The sequence below is a fragment of the Pristis pectinata genome, chromosome 2, assembly GCF_009764475.1.
Source record: "Pristis pectinata isolate sPriPec2 chromosome 2, sPriPec2.1.pri, whole genome shotgun sequence".
NCBI classification, from domain to species: domain Eukaryota; kingdom Metazoa; phylum Chordata; class Chondrichthyes; order Rhinopristiformes; family Pristidae; genus Pristis; species Pristis pectinata.
The window spans coordinates 25,792,891-25,818,771 of record NC_067406.1 but is presented as its reverse complement, the minus strand read 5'-3'; the positions used below and the strand labels follow the sequence as shown (position 1 = coordinate 25,818,771).

The window sequence follows — 25,881 nt, the reverse complement described above, 5'->3', positions numbered from 1 at the left end:
AATTTGCTTTTTAAATAGACAAATTTGTTTAACTGCTAGTAAATGCTATCAAAGCTGATGTTTTCTTCAGGCTTCGTGTGTCTTCCATTTCATGAGTCCGCGGCAGAACAGTTTCTTCTCGCCCTTGCCCCACGCCACCAGTTTCATTTGCAGGAATAAGAGTAGGCCAGTCTGCCCCTCGTTCTGTCTTGAAGTGAGATCTTAGCTGATCTCTGACCTAACTCTCTTTTTCACATATTCCTAAAGCCTTTGATTATCAAAATTCTATTGATCTCATGTTTTAAATTAACATTGTTTTTTGTGGAAGAGAGATCCAAATTTCTGTGTATGGAAGTGCTTCCCAACTTCATTCCTAAAAGACAAGGTCCAATTTACAGACTATACCGCTTACTCCTCGACATTACCACCAGCAAAAATAGTTTATCTCTATATACCATACAGATTCTCCTTAATATTTTGAACATTTCAGTCAAATTGCCCTTAACCTTTTTACATTTCATCAAATATAGCTCTAGTTCTATTGTTTAAGTCCAAAGTGGATGATCTCACATTTGTGCACAATGAAATCCATTTATGACAGTTTTACTTTTTCTCTGAGTCTATTAATATCTTGTTAATATTGTGTGGCAATTTATTATTTCTATCTTCACCTTTATTCAGTTATTCTCATTGTACGAAGGTTGCTGGTAAGGCCAATATTTATTGTCCGTCTTAAATTGCCAACTGATTAGCTTGCTAGACCATTTTGAAAGTCACTTGAGAGCAACCACATTGGTGGATGTGAAGTCATATATAGGCCAGACTAGGTAAGAGTGGTAGATGACATATTTCCTTTCATGAAGGATATTACTAAACCAGATGCATTTTTACGACCATAATAGTTTCATGGTCACCATTATTGATAGTTTATTTTAATGCTGGTTAATCACTTGAATTTAAATTCCACAGCTGCCATGGTGAGATTTAAACTCCTGAATCCCCATCAGTAATCCAGGCTTCCTGGTACTAATCTGGTGACTTAACTAATGTCCTACAATACTCAATGTACAATGGCACTTTTGTTTGTTTCAATGGCAAATCTGGATATTTGGCTTCCATCCTGTCATTAATCATTTATAAGTACAGTAATTATTCAACACCAATGCATATCTTTGGGGGACACCACTTGTCACATTCTGTCAATGAATGACGTTATCCCTACTCTATGGTGGTCTCTTGCCACTTAGCCAACTGCCTTGGCCAGTTCAATAATTTGCCTTTAGTTGTGTAGGGTTCAGTTTTCATCAGATATTTTCTGGAAGTCGAAATGAATAAAGCGTAGGCATTTCCCTATCCACTACTTTAGTCAGCTCTTCAAAAAATCCAAAAATATGCTTCATATTTTGTATTTCATGAACAGAAAAACTTCCATACTTCATTTTGGCTGCTACAGTTTGGTGACGAGAATCTAAACTGAAATCCTGCAGCAATATTGAGCAATGTTTCCAATGTCATGCAACCCATTTGTACATGAGATATTTTAAGAACTGCCTGGCTATTCAGGCAGACATTTAAAATGCCATAATTCAGTTTGAAGAACAAGCAACCCTTCACTTTTTTGTAAATGTCCTCACTTGTCAATACTGGGAAGGCTGTATAGACCTCCTCTCTCTAGTTTCCCAGATATGATTGTGATGAGATAAAACAGAAAATGCTGAAAAGCTCAGTAAGTCCAAGCAGCATCTGCAGAGAGAAATAGTGTTAATGTTTTGTGTTGCTGACCATTCATCAGAAAGGTGGTAAGCCTTGTGTTGGAATTGTGCCAGTCTTTGTTCTGACCATGTTCTTGTAGATAAAGAGTTCCAGGATAGTAACCAGATGGCAACAAAAGAAGAGTTTATATATCCCTTGAAGCAAAACCTAGAATTAATGATATTCCCACAATATTGGTGCTTTTGCCATTTTAAGTGGTAGAGATCACAGAGGAGAGAAAGGTTGTGGAGGTAAACTTGGAGAATGGCTGCATTTCATCTGTAGGTGTTACATACTGCAGTCAAAATGCACTGACCATAAAAGAGACACAAGAGACTGCAGATGCTGGAAATATGGAGCAACACAAAAACGTCAGTTCTAATGAAGGGTCTCGGCCTGAAACATTGACTGTTTATTTCCCTCCATAGATGCTGACTGACCGGCATTTTGTGTATGTTGCACTGATTATAAAGGTGGTGACATCAGTCAATAAATTGCTCTCTCCCAGATGCAGTTCATTTTCTTGTGTTGTGGCTGCACCAATCCAGGAGAGTCTTTGCTGTTTTATTACAACCCCCAGTTCAGTCTTTGCAATAAGAGTTCTTGCTTGACTCCTCAGAGTACCCATTCACTAATGTTGCCTTGTATTCATATTGACGACACAATTTCTGATTTGACATGATTGTTCATGATTGTGGAGACATTTGTTCAAGATGGTCACCATTCAGCATCTCTATCATGTGTTTTTTTTTCACAAACTGTTGTACCAGGTGCTCTTGTAAATTTGTTATAAAAATAAAATTGAATAAACCATAATACATTTTATCGTTATATCCTTTACAAGATGGATTTTTTAAATCCCCAGTTCACCAAAAGGAATGGTTTGAAACACAGCTAAGACAGAACTGATTGCTTGATTGACATATGAAGATTAAGACTGTGAACAGTTTAATTTGTTCAAGCTACTTAATTTGTGACAGTATTCATCAGGTTGCAAACTGTTTCATCAGTGCATGGTATAGCCAGTTACTACCAACCGCAAGCATTTATCCTGTACATGATGATACAAATAGAATAGACATAATTTCTGTAGGCATATTTGTAGACCTATTGTAGTCAACCTAGCTGAATAATTATGATCTTCAATTGCAATTCCACAAATTCTTAAATGGGAGGTATTTCAGTTTTTTATTTTGTGATGAATTAGTACAACCAGCAATTTCTAGCTGTTCCTCCATTATCTTGCCATTGAAGCTTCTATGCTAACAAATAATTTTGAAACTTATCAGTGATAGAACATAGAACAGTACAGCACAGCCTATGATGCCCTTCAACCCACGATGTCTGTGCTGACCATGACACCAATTTAAACTACACATCTGCCTCCATGTGGTCTATATCCCTCAATTCCCTACTATATTCTTCAATTCTCTATCATATAACAATAATGGAAGAGAGAGAGAGAAAGAGAGAGAGAGAGAGAGAGGCTCAGCATAGCACAAGTGTCAGATTTGCCCCCTTGGATTGCCTTGACAGCTAGTGAGGCCATGCCCCAGGCTCACTGATTTACAAAGCTGTTATTCATAGTAACAAAAACAAAAAATGCTGGAAATACTCAGCAAGCCAGGCAGCATCTGTGGAAAGAGAAATGGTTAACATTTTAGGTCCAAGAGACCTTTTGTCTGAATTGGGAAAGAGAGAAAACAAGTTAGTTTTCATTAGCAGAGGAGGTTGAAGATAGATGGCGAAAACAAAGGGAATATCTCTAATTGGGTGAGGCGAAATAACTTAATGTGGCAGGTAGAAGCACATTATACTTCATAGTCTAAGTTATGTGTTGTTAAAAGCAAGGCTGTGGGACATGTACGACAGGCTGCTCTAATGGAAAGAGAAAACTGAGCCAAAATTATGACAGGCAAAGATGGCCAATTCTGATATAGAGAGGTTACCTAAAGTTGGAGAATTCAATGTGCCCAGAGAGAAGATGACCTCAGCAGAAAATCAGGGCCATTATCTATGAATCTCTGTTCTAGAAACACAACAAGAATTGTCTGCAACCCCAATTCTATTTTTTAAGGTTGTAGTAAAAGGCCACTTAGGATGCACTGGACCATGCTGATCAGGAGGTCCCAATAGTGTCTGGAATTAATTTATCTCAGCTGGTGTGCCAGTTAGGCTATTGCAACTGAAATGTGACTGTACTGAGCTTTCGTCACCCAAATTCCCACTACTTAGTGACTTCTGATGATAAATTGGATGCACATCTGTGTGTGAAAAAAATTGCTTTTGACATTAAAGCTCCTGTGGTTATATGGATTCCAGGTCCATGTCAAGAATGGCTGCTTGAGTAATATACTGGATTAGAGCCAGGCTCTGGAGTTGCACTTTGGTGTGTGCGCCTTCAAAAGAAAAAAGGAAAGAGAAAAAATTATCACTAGGTGGAAAGCACTACATAATGAAAAAAAATCCTTTTTCAATTGTTTTAATCTTGTCATTTATGATTTTATGAAACCATTATACATATATCTCGAGCAAGTTGACCCAGCAGTATAGAAGTCTAAATTAAGTAACTTGGATATCAGCAAGTTGTGATCTTTTAAAATGCCTTAATAGCTTTAATATTTACCTACAAGAGAACATAATGGTTGGCCCTATCAAGATGAGTATTTTCAACTAAAGAAAGAATTGGAATTTATATTGTGTCCAGCCACTGACAATCATTATGAGCAGTTTGGTTGAGATGGGAAAGATCTGATTAGATTAGACTTCCATTGCCTCTAGGTTGCTGGTTGCCTACCCTTAAGACATGTACTGTTTCTTCTAGTGTAGCTCTGGGCACAATCTTCGGCATGGCAGAGTGCAGCATTGAGGTTGCTTCACATAGATAAGTTTTGACAGCTGGTGAGGCCAGCCTCCGTGCTTTTTTTGCTGTCAAAGCTGTGACAATTATTGACATTTGCAAACATTTGCTAACACTTGGAACCTGTCAGAAAATAAAAAATATTATTTAGAAAAAAAACACAAGCAGATAGAAAACAATTAAATACAAAATAAATTAATTAAATTTACAAAATTTGAAAAGACTTAATTTACCTTTATTCTGGCAGCTGATGTGATCATTCAGTTGAATGGGACTGCTGTACTTTTGCCAGTTTAAACTTGGTGCAAGCTCACTGCCCTGTTGGGCCCTGAGGAGTATACCAGTTCAATGCAGGGACACCAGACAACATTGATGGTAGGTTGCAAGATGCTGCCACTGGGTTAGGTCCAATCCAGCTCAGGAAATGAGGACTTCTGCAAGTAAACCCTGACATAGCCCTAGTGTCAGTTCAGACAATCCAGCCCAAAGGAATTGATTTTCAGGAGTAAACTTGAGGACTATCTGCAAAGTAGCCCAGATCTTCTGCCAAAAAGTCAATGGATCTCATTGGACCTTCCAGTTTTAAAGCAAGTAACTGAGTAAAGGCTCCTGAACATGTGCCGAACCGCATTCCCTCGACACCTGAGCTATACCAGTGGATTCCACTTGAAACTTGGACCATTTTATATGATTTAAACCAGTAACTTTAAAAGTATTTTATTGTTTTAAGTAAGAATGTGCATAGAACATAGAAAATTACAGTATAGTACAGGCCCTTCGGCCCACAATGTTGTGCCAACATTTTATCCTGCTCTAAGATCTATCTAACCCTTCCCTCCCACATACCCCTCCATTTCTCTCTCATTCTTGTGTCCATCTAAGAGTCTCTTAAATGTCCCTAATGTATCTGCTCCCACAACCTCTGCCAGCAGTGTGTTCCACGCACCCACCACTCTCTGTGTAAAAAAAACTTACCCCTGATACCCCCTTTATATCTTCTTCCAATCACCTTAAAATTATGCCCCCTCGTGCTAGCCATTGTCGCCCTGGGAAAAAGGTCTCTAACTGTGTGTATTTTTCTTTAACTTTTTCTTAAAATAACTTCAATTCTTTTAACATAGATCATAAACATTAAGTGTTGGTGACAGCTTTGAAAGCCAGCGAGTCTGAGGACAGGGCCTCAATATCAAAGCCATTTGGGGCACACTTAGCCCCTTAAGCTAAGAAAGCGTTATGCTGTCCCATGCATACATAGAACAGTACAGCACAGGAACAGGCCCTTAAGCCCATCTTGTCTGCGCCAACCACGATGCCAGTCTAACTAATCCCATCTGCTGGCACATGGTCTGTATTCCTCTATTCCTTGTCTACACATGTGCCTGTTCACAGAGTGCAAGGTCTTCTCATTGAACTGGAAGAATGTGTCTAGGGCAGGTGACAGTAATTTTGAGGTCAGCAGAAGATCTGTTCCAATAATACCTAGTAAAGAGCAGCAAATATCAGTTCAGAAAGGGAAGCTCCTGCTTAATCCACAAATAAATGGCATTGTGTATGTTGACTTTAAAAACAAATTGTTCCTTAATAAGCTTAAGTTAACTTAAAAACTGTGGGAATATCTCGTATACCTTTGCTAAGGGTAGCTGGAGGATTAATGGACTAGAGTGATGCCCCAGTTTTGCTGTTAAGACCAATTTTTTTTTACCAATTGCATAAATAACCTGGATTCAGAAACTCATTTAGAAGTGATAGATTTTCAGTGGTATTGAAGGAAGCTGATCAGAAATTGCAGAATGCATTGTCAAGTCAAGTCTATTATCATGTGCACAAGTATGGTGAGGTACAGGTACAATGAAAAACTTGCTTCCAGCGGCATCACAGGCACGTAGGTTCAGATAACACACAAAGCATAAATTATACAAGACAATGAATAGAAAAAAAAACTGTGCAAAAAAAAAACACAATCAGAGACATCCACAGCAGTGCAAGAGGTGATCCGTAGTGTTCCGTTGCTGAGGTAGGATTAGGGTTGTGCAGGTTCGTTCAAGAACCTGATGATTGTAGGAAAATAGCCATTCCTGAACCTGATGGTGTGGGACTTTAGGCTTCTGTACCTCCTGCCTGATGATAGCAGCAAGAAGAGGGCATTACCCAGATGGTAGGGATCCTTGATGATAGATGCTGCCACCTTGAGGCAGTGCCTCCTGTAGTTGCTGTCTATGGTAGGGAGGGATGTGTCCTTGATGAACTGGGCAGTGTCCACTACTTGCCGTAGCCTCTTGCATTCCTGTATGTTGGAATTGCCGTACCAGGCCATGATGCAGCCAGTCAGGATACTTTCAACAGTGCATCTGTAGAAGTTTGTTAAGAGTATTTGGTGATATGCCAAATCTCCTTTCTCTTCTGAGAAAGTAGAGGCACCGGCGTGCCTTCTTCGTGATTGTGTCTATGTGCTGGGCCCTGGACAAGTCATGCATTGGAATACATATTTAGGTAAGACATAAGTAAAATTTAATACAAGCAAGTTCAATTCAACTTGAGACAGAAAGGAAAATATGTGATGCAGTTCCTAGAAAGATGTTGAAATAGGTAATGCAGGATCTACTTTTGATAGATTTGATGCTCAACCAGTACAGTGCATCAATTAGCAAAGTAAATAGGATGCTGAACTGCATATGCCTTTACTTTTTCTATGCCAACAATATGCAAAGTTGACATGCTTAGGTTTTTATCCAGTTTACTAATGAAAATTAAAAACATGACCAGACTCTTATGCTTGTGAATTTGCACTCAACAATCACTTTCATTCTTAGTTCTGGCATTGCATTAGATCTTTATTTGAACTAGGGTTATACTGATATGTGCTAGGATGAAAACTTGCATTTATGGTGTACATTGCTGGCATACTTGACATGCCTCTGAAAACTATGGATTGATTTGAAAAAATCAGTGCATAGAAAATTTTGAGGCTTTGATATTATAGACAATGTTGAAAGATTGCATGCTGTAATTATACAATTGTACATTTTTCAAAACATTTGTTTAGAATGCTTGTTGCCTTTGCTGGTTTTCCTTCTAAAAAACAGATTTTGTTTTCCTTTCCCTACTTGGTCTCTCACAGATACTAAAAAATATTACTTGGTATGCTGAACGTGTTCTGACAGAAATCTCCTTGGGAAGTCTACTCATCCTTGTGGTGATAAGAACAGTACAATATAACATGACCAGAACCAGGGTAAGATCTTTTGAAGTATGCTTTAAATTTCTGAACCGAGTGTTTACCTGCCCTCCCTCTTCCCTTCTCTTTGGGTTTCCCTGTCACCCCTTTCACTTCGTCAACCTCCTCTCTCTGATCTTTGGTGTGAAGAATGGGAACTATTTAAAGTACCGTGGAACCAATTATATGTAGGTTTTAGTTTAATAAATGAATTAAACAAAATTCATAGCAATATAATCCTTATGATTTATTTAAGTATTGTACTTTTAAATAACTGCAATAAAATTGTAATTAATGTGCCTAAAACATAAAACTAAAATTGCATTCCTGTCCTCATTTCAACTTTCTCTCCTTCATCCTCCTCTCCTTGTCTATGAAATGTATTCAAGTTTGGTTCCCAGAAAAAAAGTTAACAATAATTTTCAGTTATATAGCAATCCTAACATGGAAAAAAAATTGCTAAAGGTGCTTCATAAATTCTATCTCAAACAAAATTTGAAACCAATCCATAATGAGAAAAATCATAGAAGCTTAAAAGTTATGAAAAAAAGGTGAGGTTTTAAGGCATACTTCAGAGCAAGAAAAAGAGAGGGGGAGAGCTGAGGACCTTGGCAGCTGAAGATGCCTTTTGGTGGAACAGTTTTTTTGTTTGGGGTTTATCAGGTTCAAAAATGGAGGAACAGAGACTGAGGATTTTAGGGCTGAAGGAGATCATAGAGATGTGGAGTGGCAAGTGCTTAGTCATATTTTTAAACATTTTGATGCAACATTCTTAATTATAGATTTAGCATTTTTCTTATGGCCAATATTAGACTAACAGGTTAGTAACTCCCAGTTTTCTCTATGCCTTACTTCTTAAGTAATGGGGTCACATTTGCTACCCTCAAATTTGCAGGAACCATTTCAGAATGTGCAGGATTTTGGATAATGTCCAGAGTATCCAGTATCTCTATGGCCAACTCGTTCAAAAATTTTCCAGCAGTATGTTTATTTTACCAATACTAATTTCCTTTATTCCCTCATATGCAATGACCCCTAGATCTCCATGGTTTCTGAGAGTTTTTTTTCTCTCTTACATGAAGGCAGGCTCAAAGTATTTGTTTAATTCTTCTGTCGTTTACTTATTTCCCATTTATAAATTCTCTCATTATCTGTAAAGGGTCCATGTTTTCTATGCCAGTCTTTTTCTTCTCTCATAGATCTGCTTTTGTTTCTCTTTAGTTTACTCTTGTTTCCTATTTTCCCTTCCTTTATTAATTTCTTGGTCATTGTTTGCCGAATTCTAATACATAATTTCTCTTGCGTAAATCCATGTTGACTCTGCCAAGTCCCACTATTATTTTCTAACTGCCCTTTTTCCACTTCCTTAATAATAGATTCCAGCAATTTCCTAACTACTGATATCAGATTAACTGGCCAATAGTTCATTTTTTTTCTTTCTCCTTCCAAACTAGGGCAGTGGTTCCAGAATATATGGAATTTTGGAAGCTAATAATCAGTAGATCCACCATCTCAATAGCCACCTCTTTAAAAATCTTGTGGTACAGATCATTAGGTCTTGGGGATTTCAGTCTTTCCTCATCGCATTTATTCTTTATGTCATGTGCTTCCTTTTGAGCCTTGGCCTTTGTTTGCCTGTAGAGCTATTTCTATTCCCCTGAGGCATGGTGGAGTCTCTAATCTGAAAACATCTTGCATTTACAGATAATTATCACCCGAATTGCCTCGCTGCTTTCATCAAACCAGTACTAACATTTTCTGGTAGGGAAGCCAAAAGTATCTTCGCAGATGCCAATTATGATAGATTTCAGGGCACTCTCCGACTCCTGTAAACTGGGAGTCTTTGAGTGTTTTGTGAGGTGCTGTCTGAGAAGAGTTATCTTGGTGGAGTCCTTTAGATCTTCAACACTGGTTTTTCTAATGCCAGTTTTTCTGTTGGCACCATTGTTTTGGGGCCAGATTGACGGAGACAACAGAGGATTGTTATACTAGGTGGTTGTCAGTCCAGCAGTCATCACACTTGTCATGATGTGGACATCCTTGCAGACTCTCCCTCAGATGACAGAGTTTAACAGCTGGCTGTGATGAATCGGAAGTGTTGCCATGGGGTCTCTGATGGAACCCGGTGTTGGTTATGACAAAACCATGCTCCAACCATTTTGTCTGGAAGAGGACTTTGTTGGAGTTAGCTTTCCCCGCCCTCTGCTGATAATGCCTTACCAGACTTACTGACCTGATAATGAAGTCCCCGAGGAAGATCAGTTTGCCTCCCTAGGTAATATGAAGATATGAAGCAGGGTTCTTTTCCAATGCCAAAAGTAATAGTGTTATTCCTTGGCCTCATCTGCAGATTCCAGGATTCGGATAAATGTGCTGATAACCATAGTATGCGTTTTCTGCATTAGGTTCCATAAGGGGAGTTACTGGAATGCCAGATGAGCCCATTTTTGTGGGCAAAATGAGCCCTATGAAGACACCATTTCTCTTTCAATCTGCGATAGCAGAAGAAGGTGTACTCACTGACTTGTTCTTCGAGCTGGTTATCTCCTGCTTGTTGCGTTGCACCCAGGGTGGTGATGTCAATGCCAATGCTTCCAAGTTCTTAGGCTATGATAGTGGAGCAACCTTCAGATCTGTTGCTGTTGGGGGTTTTCCTTGAAGGTGCCAATGTTCTAGGTTTTGAACTTCTATGGAGGTGTGAAAGTTGCCTGTGCATGACTTCTTTTAACGTGCACACCAGGTACTACATGAACTTGACAAATTGAGGTCCTAGTTAGTAGTAAGGGTGTCCCAGATAATGGGAAATGAATCTCTGCTACATGATCTTTTGTAGGCAGTGGTGTGAGGGTGCAGAGTGAGGAGGGTGGAAGGCCAGAGGAAGGTAACGGAAGGTGGTGCTTGGAGCAGGAATGGCAGGAGGAAGTTGAGTGGCAGAGTGCAAGAGAGGATAGGGAGAGCAAGAGTCTGAGAGGGGGAGAAGGATTGATGGTAAGGGGCTGGTTAGTTGTGGTTGGGTACAAAGAATCAGTAGGCAAGGATGTTGTACGCCTGAGCCTACTTGTGTGTATATGTGATTGCTTGTATTCTGCAGGAACTAATGCACATAATTACACAAGTGCATAGGCCACGACCGGAGAACTTGTCTGTAGTTTTTGCATCACCTGCAGCACTTTCTGCTGTGCAATTTCCAGCTGCAGACTTAATACTCATTAAATGAATAATGCCATGCTGGTTTGTACTGTTGGCAGGGCACTTCAGACTTCCAGGTATTCGTCACTTTTTGAAAAGTTCTCTGCTTTTACATGTAATATTATCAACCCAACCCATTTAACAATCCTGTTAAAATTTCTGCAGATTAGTACTTTGCTGAAATGTAAGATCCCAGAGATGTGTGGGGCAAGATTTTTCAACACAGAGAGTGGTGGGTGCTGCCAAGGGTGGTGATGGAGGCAGATGTGATAGAACATAGAACAGTACAGCACAGTATGGACCCTTCAGCCCACAATGTTGTGCCAACCTATATAAACCTACTCCATGATCAATCTAACCCTTCCCTCCCGCAAAGCCCATAACCCTCCATTTTTCTTACATCCATGTTCCTATTGTATCAGCTTCTACCACCACCCCCAGCAGTGTGTTCTGGGCACAACCTCTGACATCTGCCCTAAACTTTCCTCCACTGACCTTAAACGGATGTCCTCTGGTATTAGCCATTGCCGCCCTGGTAAAAAGGTGCTGGCTGTCCACTCTATCTATGCCTCTCATAATCTTATACACCTCTATCAAGTCGCCTCTCATCCTGCATTGCTCCAAAAAGAAAAGCCCTAGCTCACTCAACCTCTCCTCATGTTCTCTAATCCATGCAACATCCTGGTAAATCTCTAAAGCTTCCACATCCTTCCTATAATGAGGCAACCAGAACTGAACACAGTACTCTAAGATAGAGATGTTTAAGAGGTTCTTAGATAGGCATTTGAGTATGCAGAGAGTGGAGGGATTTGGACCATGTGCAGGCAGAAGGAATTTGGCATCATTAGCTTAATTAGTTGAGCACAATATCGTTGGCCGAAGGGCCTGTTCCTGTGCTGTACTGTCCTATGTTATAATTTTTTTTTCTAAGCTTTATGCAGATATATCACTATTCTTTTCCATCTGTCAGCTTTAGTTTCAATGGACCTTTGTACTTTAGTGCCTTCCAAATGCTTCTCTGAGTGCATTGAACAAAGACCTGTCATTTCACTCTAAATTAATATTGAGCAATGGTAAAATTTGTGTGCTAGGTGATACAATTTTTGTTTTGCTTGAACATATTGTTGATTTATTTGTGCTTGTCTCTTGCTTGAGTTCACTGTTTAACTGTTTCGTTTAGGAGCAGTGTGGAAGCTGATGTTGACACCTTGTGCATAAGTATATTCAAGGCTGACATTGATAGTCCACTAGGTGCTAAAAGAATCAGAGATGAGAATCAGAAGACAGTGGATTTGAGGCACAGAATTAGCTCTGATTTTATTGAATGGTGGATCTGGCTTGGGGGTCATATGCCTACTTCTGCTTCCAGTTCCTGATTTCTTATGTTCTAATCTGCTCTTCCCATTTCTGCTTTTCCACAATTGATTGCCGTACTTTGCTATCAGACCCTCAGATCCTACCATTCTTTCCTTAACTCTTGTTCCTCTCCTTTAAGATCTTGATTCAAATTCGCCTCTTTGCCCAAGCTTTCATTCACTCTGTCTAATATGCTCTAATTTATCTTGGGTTCCATTTTTATCCAAGGAAGTTTCTATGAAATGTCTTGAGATATTTTCTGATGTGAATGGCACTATTGTATAATGAATCATTTTATTCCTTGTTGTGCATACTTCTTACCTTTTTATTCACTTTTACTTCTGTTAGGACAAATACCTTCACACAAATTGCTTGGCAGCATTAGCCAATATGTCCGCTCAGTTTCGTTCATTACATCAATACGCAGCTCAGAGAATTATAAGGTACGTTTTTTCTGATATTCTTGCAAAATCTTTGATCATCGTAGGATCATTTTGCTAAGTTTTAAAGTGGAATCATATATTCCTAACTGTTTTCACTAGATAAATACATTGTCTTTTTTAAAAGAAAATGTCCATTCCATTCTTCAGTGCTCAGAGCCATGCTGTGAGAGAATTTAATTTGATTTTTGTTAATAACTCAATTATAGATTGTAGAACTTGGCAAATTAAAAAATAGCATTGTATTTGGCCTCCAACAGAGAGCATCCATATAGATTTTTTACATCATCATTTCCAGATCTGTACAGGATTTGTGGAATAAACGTAGAATAGACTACTTGGCATCCTGTCCCTTTCAAAGGGGTAATTAAGTAATCTTTGTAACATTCATCCTTGCTGCCATTTAACCTGTCTTCCAGGCCTTGATCATTTGCAGACCTGCTTTATTAAGTGGCTGCAATGGATTCCATGCAACTGTTAAATGCTTTCGGAAATGTTAATACATTAAAGGCACAAAATAAATGTGTTTTTATTGTTGTATATATCTGCAATACATTTGTGGTCTTGTGTTTTAACAAGCTTCACAGGTAGAAATATGCTCCCTATATCTATCATGATTTAACATAATTTAAGGACCCATGTGTTAGGTTGCCCCTTGGCTTTTTCCTTTCCAGTGAGAACTCCAACCTCTTGCCTTTCATATTTAGTATATACTTTATTTGATGGTGAAAAGGCACAGATGTGCTAGTTAATATTTTTTAAAATTCTCCTGTGACAGAGCAATGTGCTCTTTGCACCAGCTAGGTTCTGGCAGCTAAGAATGGTAAGGTCCAGTAATCTGCTGAATTTGTGCTCTTTTGTTGGTTAGCATTTACTGTGAGATCTTAATTGAAAAGAAGCCGCTTTTATTAGAAGGAAGTATTATAATTTGCTGGATTTGTATTACTGTTGTATCATAAGTCTTCGTGGGGCTATCATTGACAAAAAAACTTAACTGAATGAGCCTACCATTAATGTTCTCAATAAGAATAGAGCAGAGATTGGTTCTCTCTTTGGAGTGGCACACCTCCTGACAGTGGCAAGTAATACCATCATCTGTAAAATTCAAATTAGGAAAGATGGAATACTGATTTCTAGCCCAAGTAAGTGCTGTCGTAGTAGCAGTTAAAAAAACTTAATGCCATCCAGAGAACAGTCCACATGATGGATGCCCACCATTGCATTTATCTTCTCTACCATCAGCAAACCATATCTCTGTCTGCAGAAGGCACTGCAGTAATTCATCAAAGTAGTTTGGCCCTATAATCGCTAATACTAAGTGCAGTGAGGGCTACAAAATATTAGAAATATCATAGCCACAGGCTGCACACTACCTTATGTGTAAAATTTCGTTTGATCATATCTGAGACAAAATTACTTGTAAGATGAAATAACACTTAGAATAGAATTGAAGTTGTTCAAGGGAAAGGATCACCACTGTGCCATCTAGTAAAGGACAATTTTATATTCTGATTCTTGTATTTTCTCAGTAAGTGGCATGTTTTAAATACATTTTTTGGCATGAGCACATGCTGGCAAGGCTGGAGTTTATCACCTGTCCCTACTTTCTCTGAGAAGGTGCTAGTAAGCCACATATGTGAATTGTTGTAGTGCTTCTGGTGAAGGTAATCCTACAATGCTTTTGGGTGAGGTTTTCCAGAACTTGGATCCAAAGATGATAAAGGAACAGCAATATATTTCCCAGTTAGGATGGTGTGTCATTTGGATGAGAGCCTACTGGTGGTAGTGTTCCTATGCTTCTGTTGTTCCTATATTTGTAGAGGTTGTAGTTTAGAAGGTGCTATTTAAGTAGCCTAATTGGAAAAACTCCAGTGCATTTTGTAGGTGGCACTGAGTGCAGCTATTGTTCATTTGAGGTGGAGGGATTGAATGTTCAATCTTAATAGGGTGGCAGGCAAGTTGGCTGTATTGTCCTGGATGTAGTCAATGTTCTTGAATGTTGAAACTACAGTCATACATGGTGTTGAGTTTTCCATGACGCTCCTGACTTCTGTTTAGTAGAAGGTAGATTATCTATGGGTATCAGCAAGTGAGTCACTTATTGCAGGGTAGGCAGTGTCCGACCTGCTCTTGCAGCCACGGTATTTATTTGGCTGATCCAGCTGAGTTTCTGTTTAATGGTATACAGTCAAAAGGTTAATGTTAATGATCCTAGACAATGGTATTGTTATTGAATGCCATGGATGGAAGGTTAGATTCTGTTATTATGGTGATTGTTTGCTGCCACTTCTGGGGTGCAGTGTAACTCAACACTTATCAGTCCGTGCTTGAATGTTTTCAAACTGTTGTGTGCAGGCATGTCCTGCTTCATTTGTTGTGAAGTTGTGGATAGAACTTAACATTGTGCAATCATCGGTGAACATCCCCCCTCTGACTTTTATGGCAGTAGGTGAAGCTAATTGGGTCTAGGAATGCTCTGAGGAATGCCTTTAGATGTGCTGGGGCTAGGACTGATCTCCAACAACCACACTTTTGCTCCTTTTTGCAACAACAATTGACACACAAACACTAGACTGTTTTCTCCTGGAAGCCTATTGACCAGTTTCACAAAGGCTCCTTACTGCCATACTCTGTCAAACACTGCCTTGATGTCAAGGCTAGTCACTTTCACCTCAACCTGAAGTCAGCTCTTTTAGCAGTGTTTGGATTAAGTTTGTGATGAGTTTGGGTTCTGAGTAGTCCAGGCAAAATCTAAAGTGGGCATCAGTGAGCGAGTTATTGGTAAAAGACGACACCTTTCAGTTTATTACTGATGATTGGGAGTAGAGTTATTGGTTGATAATTAGCCAGATTGGCTTTGTCTTGCATTTTGTGGCAGGACATACCTAGACAATCTCCACATTATTGGGTAGATGCCAATGCCAAGGGGATCTCTAGAGAAAGCAGTATTAGATTATCAACTCAGCACTTCTGACAGCACGATTGCAAATGTTTCTGATTTGCCTTTTTCATTATATGCTGGGCCCTCAATTGCTAAGGATATGAATATTTTTGGAATTGTTTCCTCTTCCTCCTTCCCCCATTAGCTGTTGTCTGCTATCATTCATGACTGGGTGAGGAAGGATCACAGATCCATTTATTATGGAATCGTTTAGCTCTATTGCTTGCTGTTTAGCAGGCATGTAGTCCTGTGTTGCAGCTTTGCTCTGTTGGCACTTCTGTTCTTCCCAGCATGACCTCCTGCACTCATTGAACCCCAAGGTTGATCTACTGGCATAATTGTAAAAGTAATGTGGGGGATATGCCAGGTCATGAGTTTATAGGTTGAGGCAGTGTACATTACAGTGTTGCTGATGGTCCATGAGGCTCATGATTGTCCAGCTTTGAGCTGCCTGATCTGTTCTGAGCCTTTTGTTTTAGCAGGTGCTAATGCCAGTGATGCAGCATTAATGCTGTCATTTAATCTGACTGCAGACTTGCCAGGATGTTAGATTTTCATAAGTGTTTTGCCTTATGTGAATGACAAATTTAGTAGTATTACTTGAAGTCTATAGTTTTTTTTTCCTTTTGCAGTAACTCTTAGAAGCTCCATTTTCTGTAGTTTATTTTGGTAGAACTTATGATTAGAAGCAGATTTTAAGGAAATGGTTCTTTTGGAGGTAATACATATTCAAGATGGGAATGTAATAAAGCCAGCTTTTTTTTTGCATTTTCTTTATTTTACAAAAACACTCCAAACTCTCAGTCTTGTTTTGCTACAAACCATGCTATGGCAGCACTAAACAAATTGCGGATTCTTATTTTATATTCATTTAGGAGAAGTGGGTCTCACTGGCAAGGGCTGTACTTATTGCCCTCGAGAAGATGTAGTAAGCTATTTTCCTGAACCATTGCATTTTTTCTAGTACAGGTATTCCTTCAACATTGATTTGTAGAAAGCTTATAGGATTTAGAACCTGAGAATACGAAGTTTGCAATATATTTCCAAATTAGATGGTGTATGATCTGGAGGAGAATTTGCATGTGGTGGTAATCCCATGCAGCTGCTGCCCTGTCCTTGGTGATAGAGGTTATGGGTTTAGTAGATGAGTCATACAGCACGGAAACTGGCCCATTGGCGCAGTGCTGACCATAAAGTGCTGTGTTCCAGCACTTGGCCCATAGCCTTCCATCCCATAGTGTTTCAAGTGCTCATCTACATATTTCCTAAATGTGAAAGTTCCTGTCTTCACCACCACCTCTGACAGTGTATTCCTGATTTCAACCACCACCTAACCCTCACTCTACTTCTAAATATCACTGCTAAGAGGAAACATTTCTCACTATCTACCCTATCTATACCTCAATCAGGCCCCCCACCCCCAGCCTTCTTTGCTCCAAGGAAAACAAATCCAGCTTTGCCAATCCCTCCCCATCTCAGACAACATTGTGATGAATCTCCTTTGCGTTCTGTCAGGTGCAATCACGTCCTATAGTGTGATGATCAAAATTGCACACTGTACTCCAGCTGTGGTCCATCTAACATTTTATATAGTTGTACCAAGATGTCCATGCTATTATATCCTATGCTCCAGTTAATGAAGGCAAGTATCCTGTATGCCACCTTAACCATCTTATGTTTAGGCATCCGTGCATGTATACGCCAAGGTCCCTCTGATCCTTAGTACTTCCTCAGGTCCCACCATTCACTGTATATTATTAGCTTTATTATTCCTCCCAATAAGGTTTTGCAACCAGGCTATACTCCTCACTATCAATAACATCATCACTTTCCATGTCATCTGCAAACTTACGAATCATACCTTCTATGTCACATCAGATCATTAATTTAAATAATAGCAGGGTCCCAGCAGCAATTCTTGTGGTACACCACTAGTCACAGGTTTCCAATTGCAAAAACAATTGTTGACCATCACTGACGTTGCTGACATATTTCCAGTATTTTCTGTTTTTATTATTTCAAGCCAATGAATACGATGAATACCTAGCCAATTTTAGATCTAAATTGCCCTGATCCCATGGGCTCTTACCGTTTGGGCTCATCTCTTATGTGGAACCTTGATGTAGTCCATGTAGATGGCATCAAGGGAATGACCCTGATTGATGCACTTCATTGCCTCTTAAAAATTCTCATATGTTGTTGGAGTAATCTTGACAAGTTACTGCTGTGTCCTTTATAATAGTACTCATTGTGGCCCTGGTATACTGGTAGTGGAGAGAGTGAACGTTTAGAACGTTTGTTGGCTTGACAATCAAGAAGGCTACTTTTTCATGGATGGCTTCATGTTTCTTCTATATTACGCCCATCTTGAATGAGATGAGATTTCTTTCAGATATCATGTGGAACTTATAGTTTTTGTGGATACATTAAATGTGCAACTTTTGCTTCTGAGTTCAAAAGTTGTGGGTTCAAGTTCTGCTCCTGAGCCTCAAGCTCAGCTGAGCTATTCAAAGATCAGAGTTTTTTTTTCAGCATCCTGGAAATGCCTATTCCTCCTCACTTAGAGTTGATCAGGTCATTATATTATTGTTTATTGGTGTATAATGATTATCATGTTTTAATAGGACACGAGTGATTACAGAAATATTTTCGATGTTGGAAGTGCTTTGAGGCATGTAGAAGTCTTGAAAGTTCTTTTCCTTCTGTAGATGATCTGTATCATCATGCAAAAAAAACTGATGATTGATATTAGACTGTGGCAAATATGCACAATTATTTTTTTTAATCATCCTCTTAGATGGGTTAGGAGTGGGACACTTCATACAAAAGCTGGAGAATGAAACAAATGTTTAGAACAGCAAGTACTTAAACTGTTAAGATGGTAAACACCTCTGATGTCATGGTAACCTATGTGTTTGGGTTAGTCATGGTTACCATTACATTTCTGGTACTCTGACTTGGAGACAAAATTGTTTCAGAATAAGGTAAATAAAATTTTGCATAGATCAAGTTGTTTTGTCTTTGTATCTGTTCATATGATGTTACAGAGAAGCTGCATCTGGAAAACAGGCATATTAGAATATTACCCATTGCCATCATTAGTATCTCAGACAGGACAATGAGGATTTATCTCCATGGTGGAGTTTATAGGTTTGAGCTGTGCTGTTGAAAAAGTCTTGGTAATTTACAGCAGAACTGATGAAAGGTCATCAACCTGAAATATTAATGTCCTTTCATTCTCCAAAGTTGCTGTCTGATCTATTGAGTATTTTCCGTATTTCATGTTTTTATTTCAGATTTCTCACATTTTCAGTTTTTTGATTTTTGGGTGACAGAAATGATTTAGGGTACTAGAAAAGATTGGTGGAAGTCTCTGACTCACTGTTAGTCACCACAGTTATGTGCCTGATTCGGTTTTGTTTTTGGTCAATGATAACTCCAGTATGACATTTTTTGGCAAATCTGCAATAATAATGCCATTGAATGCCATAACGCCAAATATGTGCATTCGGCCACATATTTGTTTTAGATAGTTATTGGTACTTATGTGATGTGAAAATGGTGGCCCTAAGTCCACTGTCTTTACGTGGGAATATCGTAATTGCCTTTGTCAATTTACAGTGCATTGGTGTCAATTGCTGTGACCACCTACAGATTTACTCGAGATCTTCCCTTCTGCACTCAGGGCATCCTCCATTCTTGTTTGGCACTGCAACTAAGTGTGAAAGAGAAAGAATGGGCAAACAGTTCAAAACTGACCTTATGAAATGCTTCGAGTATCAGTAACAGCAAAATTATATTCCACCTAAAGTCAGAAACATCGAGCTCCACTATCTCTTACTCATCCTTCAAATGAGCTCAATAACATTACAGAGCAGCACCAGGTATACATCAAAGTTCAGTGCCCACCAGATAAAATTTTAATACATATATTATAAACTCTGGAAGTTAAGCAATCATATTGCTAATTATGTTAAAGTTCTGCAGCCCTGCCATTGCCGGTAAGAAATAATGATGGATAAATAAGTGACAAATGGAAGAAGACTCCATAAACATCTCTGTTTTCAGTGATGATAGAACAATGCCCTTGAGTACATAAAGCTTGGAGGGCTTGCAATCATTTTTGGCTTGAAGCAGTGAGTGAATAATTCAGTTCACCCTGCTCCTGAGGTTCCGACCATCACAGTAGCCACTTCTGATTGGCTTATTTCACTCCACATGATAGCACAAAATAAAGTAGATCCACAGAGCAACCCAGCTACAGTGCTGAAGACTACTGTTCTAAAACTACCCACAGCAAGTTCCTCCAGTATAGCTGCAACCCTGATCAAACAATTATGGTCCCAATAGACCTTACTCTGAAGAATCAACAAAGGAGGGGGAGAAAGCAGTTGATATCAATGATATCAAGCAACAAAGGATCACTAACATGTTTCAATTTCAGAACTAATTTCAACCTTGGTTCAAACTTTAGAAACAAGGGCTAAATTATAAATATAAGGTGATAGTGAATGTCCTTGTTATTACTGTAGCTTTAGGCAAAGTGTAGAGTCAAGAATTAAAATGAGTTCACTGGGGTCCTAGGAAAAACTCTCCAGTGGCTGCAATCATACCTGGCATAAAGGAAGTTGGTTACCATTGTCGGAAACCAATTATTCAAACCTTAGACATTCCTGTGAAGACAGTGAACCCAAGTTCACATCACATAAGTATCGATAACTATTTTAAACAAATATGAGTTTGACAACACGTCATGTACTGCCAAAAAAACTCCCTTGCAGTGGCCCAGTCAAGCAGTTCAGTCCTTGAAGTTTCTGTCAACCTAGTCTGTAGAAATTGAATGTTCTCTGTCCTTGCTACTCAGTGGTTTTTCCAAGAGGCATACTGATTTATGAGAGGGAGGCAAAATTAATAGAGAACCTAATGCCCAATCTGATGGATGGAATAAATGTTTAGAGTGGTGGGTGGGTTGCCAATCAAGTGAGCTGCTTTGTCCTGGTTAGTGTGGAGTTTCTTGAGAGTTGTTTGCCCTGCATTCAGCCAGGCATATGGAGACTATTTCATCAAACTTCTATCTTGTGCATTGTAAATGATGGAAAAGTTTTGAGGTTTCAGGATAACCGGTCTCTGACCTGCTCTTGTATTTATGTGGCTGGTCCTGGTGAATTTCTGGTCAATGGCGATAGCCAGGATATTAGGGGACTAGGTGATATAAAAACCTAGGGTAGGTGGTTAGACTCTTTCTTGTTAGAAATAATCATTGCCTGACACTTAAGTGGCACAATTGTTACCTTCCAGCCTATGCCTGAATGTTGTCTAGGCTGCTTCATCTATTGATGAGTTCTAAATGGAATTGATATTGTGCTGTCATCAGTGAACATCCCCATTTCTGACCTTATTGTAAAAGGAAGATCATTAATGAAGTACCTAATGATGGTTAGGTCTTGGACACTGCCCTGAGGAACTTGGATAGGATGATTGACAACCACAATCATGCAGGCATGACTTCAACCACTTGAGTATTTTCCCTTTACTGCCCATTTTTGCTAAGGCTCCTTGATGTAAGACTCAGTCAAATGCTGCCATGATGTCAAGGGCAGCCTCACCTCATGTCTGGAATTTAGCTCTTTGGTCCATGTTTGACCCAAACCTCTGATGAAGTCAGAAGCAGAGTAGTCTTAGCAAAATCCAAATATGGATTAGTGAATAGGCTATTGGTGAATAAGTGCTGCTTAATAGCATGGTCGACAATAACTTCCATCACTTTGCTGATGATTATGAGTGATTGGATAGGAAATAGCTGATTGGATTTGGACTAATTTTTATGAACAGTAGATACCTGGGCAATTATCAGGCAGATGACAGCATTGGAACTGAACTGAAACAGGTTGACTAGAGGCACAGCTAGTTCTGGAGTGCACATCTTCAGTCCTAGAATAGGGAGTCCCTTAAGCCTTGCTGTATCCAGTGCCTCAGCCATTTATTGATATCTCATGGAGTGATTCAGATTGCTTGAAGACTGGTTTCTGTGATGGTGAAAATGTTAGGAAGAAGTCGAGTGGCACTTCTGGCTAAACGTGATTGCGAATGCGTCCACTTTTTCTTTAGCACTCGCATGCTGGACTCTGTCATTGTTGAAGATGAGGATTATCTTGGGAGCCACCTCCTCCTATTAGCTGTGTAATTATCCACCATCGTTCACAACATGACGTTGTAGAACAGCTGAGTTTCGATCTGATCTGTTGTCTGTGAGATGATCTAGCTTTGTCCATTGCATGTTTTTTATGCTGTTTAGCATTCACGTAGTCCTGTATTGCAGCTTTAGTTGGCTGGAACTTCATTTTTAGGTATGCTTTGCCCTGTTCCCAGCATGCCCTTCTGTAGTCATTGAACCAGTGTTAATCCCATAGTTTGATGGAAATAGTGGATCAAGGAATATAGCAGGCCATCAGGTTACAGATTGTGGTAGTGTATATTTCTGCTGATGATGATGGTCCACGTGGACTTCCTGCTTTGAACTTTGAAATTGTTCTGAGTTGATCCCATTTGACATGTTTGTTGCGCCACACAGCATTTCTTTACAACATTGCTGTTCTTGCTCAGAGTGCGATGGGGATGCAGTGGTTAATTTACTGGACTAGTAATCCAGAGTTCTGAATAAGTAATCTCAGAGATGTGAGTTATATCCCGCCATGACAGTAATAGAATTTAAATTGTTAACTAAATAATCTGTTATTTAATCGCAGTGATCATGACCGTGGAAAACAATCATTAAAAGCACTTCTGGTTCACTAATGCCCTTCAGGGGAGGAACTCTGCATTCCTTACCTAGTCTGACCTACTTGTGACTCCAGACCCACAGCAATGTGATGGAATACCCTTTGAAATGACTTTTAGGCTGTTAATTGGAAGCTGTTACTAGGCAGTTCAAAGGGGCAGTTCAGGATCTTCTCATGGGCATTTGGTGGTTGGCATAGATGCTGGCCTTGCTGGCCACATGCACATTTCTGAAAAATGAATGGAAAAAAGACCCCATCTTAGAACTCTGCAGAAAAGAAAACGTTTTCCCACAGTCACCATCCTTTAGATTAGTGAACACTGGTGTCTGTGAAAGCAGTCAGTTTAGAGTCATCATGAATTAACTGTAGTGTATCAACTCTCTATTTAACAGTACACACATCCTTTATTAGAAATAAGGTTGTATTTTGGAAGTGGAATGTTCTTTGCAGATGATACTTCAAGATCAGGTGTTATTGCTTGATTTTCACATTTCAGTTTTTAAATGTAGCAGGCAAGTGCGAATGAAAACAAATGAAGTTTTCATTCCTGCATGTCTGAGTGAGTGTTTATAGCAAAAGAAACTATAGTTTAAATAAACTAAACTGGGTGAAAGGTGAAAGAGGGAAATTATGTATAATAGTTGTATATGAGTGGCGCAAAAGAACTAATAGTTATTCAAGCTAAGATCTCAGTTTTACGTGATTAGTTCAAAGAATACTAGGATGTGAACTGGTACCCTTGGGAGGTAACCAGCAGATGGTATGTAAATTAAAGTGTGAAATTTGGAGTCATGGAATAAACTGTGCAGGAGCATGCTATTGCCCATCATGCCTATGCCAGCTTTTGCAAAGAGCTAACTAATTAGTTCCACTCTTCTGCTTCTTCTCCACAATGGTGTTATAAGTTCTCCCAGGTGATCACCATCACACTTTTATTCATGTTAATATTGGTTATCCTTCTGCATTTAAAGCTCATGACTTTGGATTTAGATAGCTGTTTGTGTGGATTTGTTGTGGAAAATTGACATGTAATTCTTTCAGATCATCGGTGAGCAAGAACAAGCCCCACCCATAAAACTGTTTAGCAAACCTTTGTAGATGTCAGGGATATGCTTCTTGTATCCCTGACAAGTATTGTAAAATTTTCACTTTTTTTCTGTTGATCTATAAATAAATTTTCATCCATGGACAGCATTTACGGAGCATATTTAAAAGCATCATAACTGTGCATAGTCTTTAGATTCTGCATTGAATTGAACTATTTGATAAAGAGTCATAAAGCTTTTTTCAGCACAGAAACAGTCCCTTCAGCCCACCGTATTCATGCCTATCTTTTTGTCGGTCTGCACTGATCCCATCGCTTGCAATAGGACTGAATCCTCCTATGCATTGCCTATTTAAGTTTCTGTCTAAATACTTCTTAAATGTCATTACTGTATCTGATTCCACCACATCTCCTCTGGAAGTGCATTCCAGATATCAGCCACTGTCACTGTGTGTGTGGGGGAAAAAATACCCCTTAGATCCCCTTTAAAACTCCTTTCTCTCGCCTTAAACCTATGCCCTCTTGTTTTTGATACCCCTACAGTGGGAAAAAGATTTTGATTGTTTTTCCTGTCTATCCCCCCTCATATTTTTGTGTACCTCTATCAGGTCACCCCTCAACCTCCTTCACTCCAGGGAAAACAAGTCCAGCTTACCCAACCTCTCCCCCATAACTAAATTACATATTCAGGTCATATGGATGGGCCAGATCAAGCAGACACCAAAACTTCTGAGTAAATCTTTGACATAACTGAAGTTCTCCAATCCAGGCAACATCCTGATGAATCTTCCCTGCACAATCTCCAAATCTCCAGCACAACCACATCCTTCATTTAGTGTGGCACACACTAAGTGTGGTCTTAAGTGTGGCCTAACCACTGTTTTGTGAATGTGCAACATAGTGTCCCAACTCTTATATTCTAGGCCCTGACCTATGAAGGCAAGCATGCCATATGCCTTCTTTACTGCCCTATCCACTTGTGTTGCCACAATTATGAACTTGAACCTCTAGGTCGCATTGTTCATCAACACTCCATACTGCGCTACTATTTACTGTATATGTCGTATCCCTATTTGACTTCCCAAAATGCATCACCTTGCATTAAATTCCATCTGCCAATGCTCCACCCGACTTTCCATCTGATCTCTATGTCTTGCTGTAGCCTTAGACAACCTTCCTTGCTATCCACAAGATGACTGATTCTCATGTCATCTTCAAAATAAAATAGAGAAGGAAAGTCTTCTGGTAGGTGTACATATGGAAATATTAATAAGATATTGGATTGGTGTGTGCTGTTTCTTTATTAACTTGTGCAAAGCATAGCTTTGAAACATTTTGAGTCTAAAGCACTAAAAGACATCACCCTGGATTTTTCTAAGTTTTGCCTGCAGTTATGTGGTAAACATGTACGTATGTCAGCAGATTTGGAACTTTGTTGCATGAATATCCGAAAGCAGAATTAGCTGATAGATTCTGGCAGGTGACTCTCCACTGCTGGACTCTGCATAGAATCCATTGGTGGAACATGAGCTTGTTGGAACTTCCTAGCATTTCAGCAGTTCCTGCTCCTGGTTAGACTGGTAGAAGGCCTTTGAGATTTTATGGCTGTAAGGAACAAAGGTACGAATCACTTATTTGTTGTAATATTTTAAATTATTTAAGTGTTTTGGCTTTTAATTTTTTTTACTTTGCTTTGAATAGTTTTTAATTGCTTTTGTATGTCAGGGACATTCTGATGCATTGAATAAACAGATGGCATGATTTTGCCATCTGTCAAAGATTTACTCAGACGTTTTGGTGTGTGTTTGATCTGGCCCACCCATATGACCTGAATATGTCATTTGAGATCATGTTACCATGTGGGGCCCCAATTATTGCATTCAAAAGCCTGGTTGTTCAGCTCGATCTTCTTTTAAGTACCTAAGTGCTGAACAGTTGGGCATCTAATCTATTACCTACATCTCTTACCTGCATCTACCTATCACCACCCTGTGCCCACCCCGCCTCCCCTCTTCTGTCCACCTATCACTGCTCTGCTTTTCCATCCTATATATTGGGCTTCCCCTTTTCCTATCTTCAGTCCTGAAGAAGGGTCCTGACCCGAAATATTGACCGCCTGCTTTTCTCGACAGATGCTGCCTGGCCTGCTGAGTTCCTCCAGCATCATCGTGTATTCCTTGATTGTCTTGACTTGTACCTTCTACGTAATGGAGGGATTTTAGAAAGTCAGTTGGTACATAATTTCTGTAGTCTATCCTGTCTTTACCTCTTTTAGTAGCGATATCATTTATGGTTGGATCATTTTTGTTTCAAATCAGTATTAACC

The 25,881-nt window shown here is 39.3% G+C and overlaps 1 protein-coding gene across 4 annotated transcripts in view; it reads left to right on the top strand.

Moving 5' to 3' along the window:
• The window catches only part of dym (dymeclin), a 275,633-nt gene that overhangs the window by 100,959 nt on the left and 148,793 nt on the right, over positions 1 to 25,881 (top strand). For all 4 annotated transcript variants that reach the window (XM_052039238.1, XM_052039219.1, XM_052039228.1 and 1 more), the window contains exons 12-13: positions 7,710 to 7,823; positions 12,699 to 12,793. In XM_052039238.1, the coding sequence (XP_051895198.1) occupies positions 7,710 to 7,823; positions 12,699 to 12,793 (209 nt within the window). The remainder of the gene's footprint in view (positions 1 to 7,709; positions 7,824 to 12,698; positions 12,794 to 25,881) is intronic.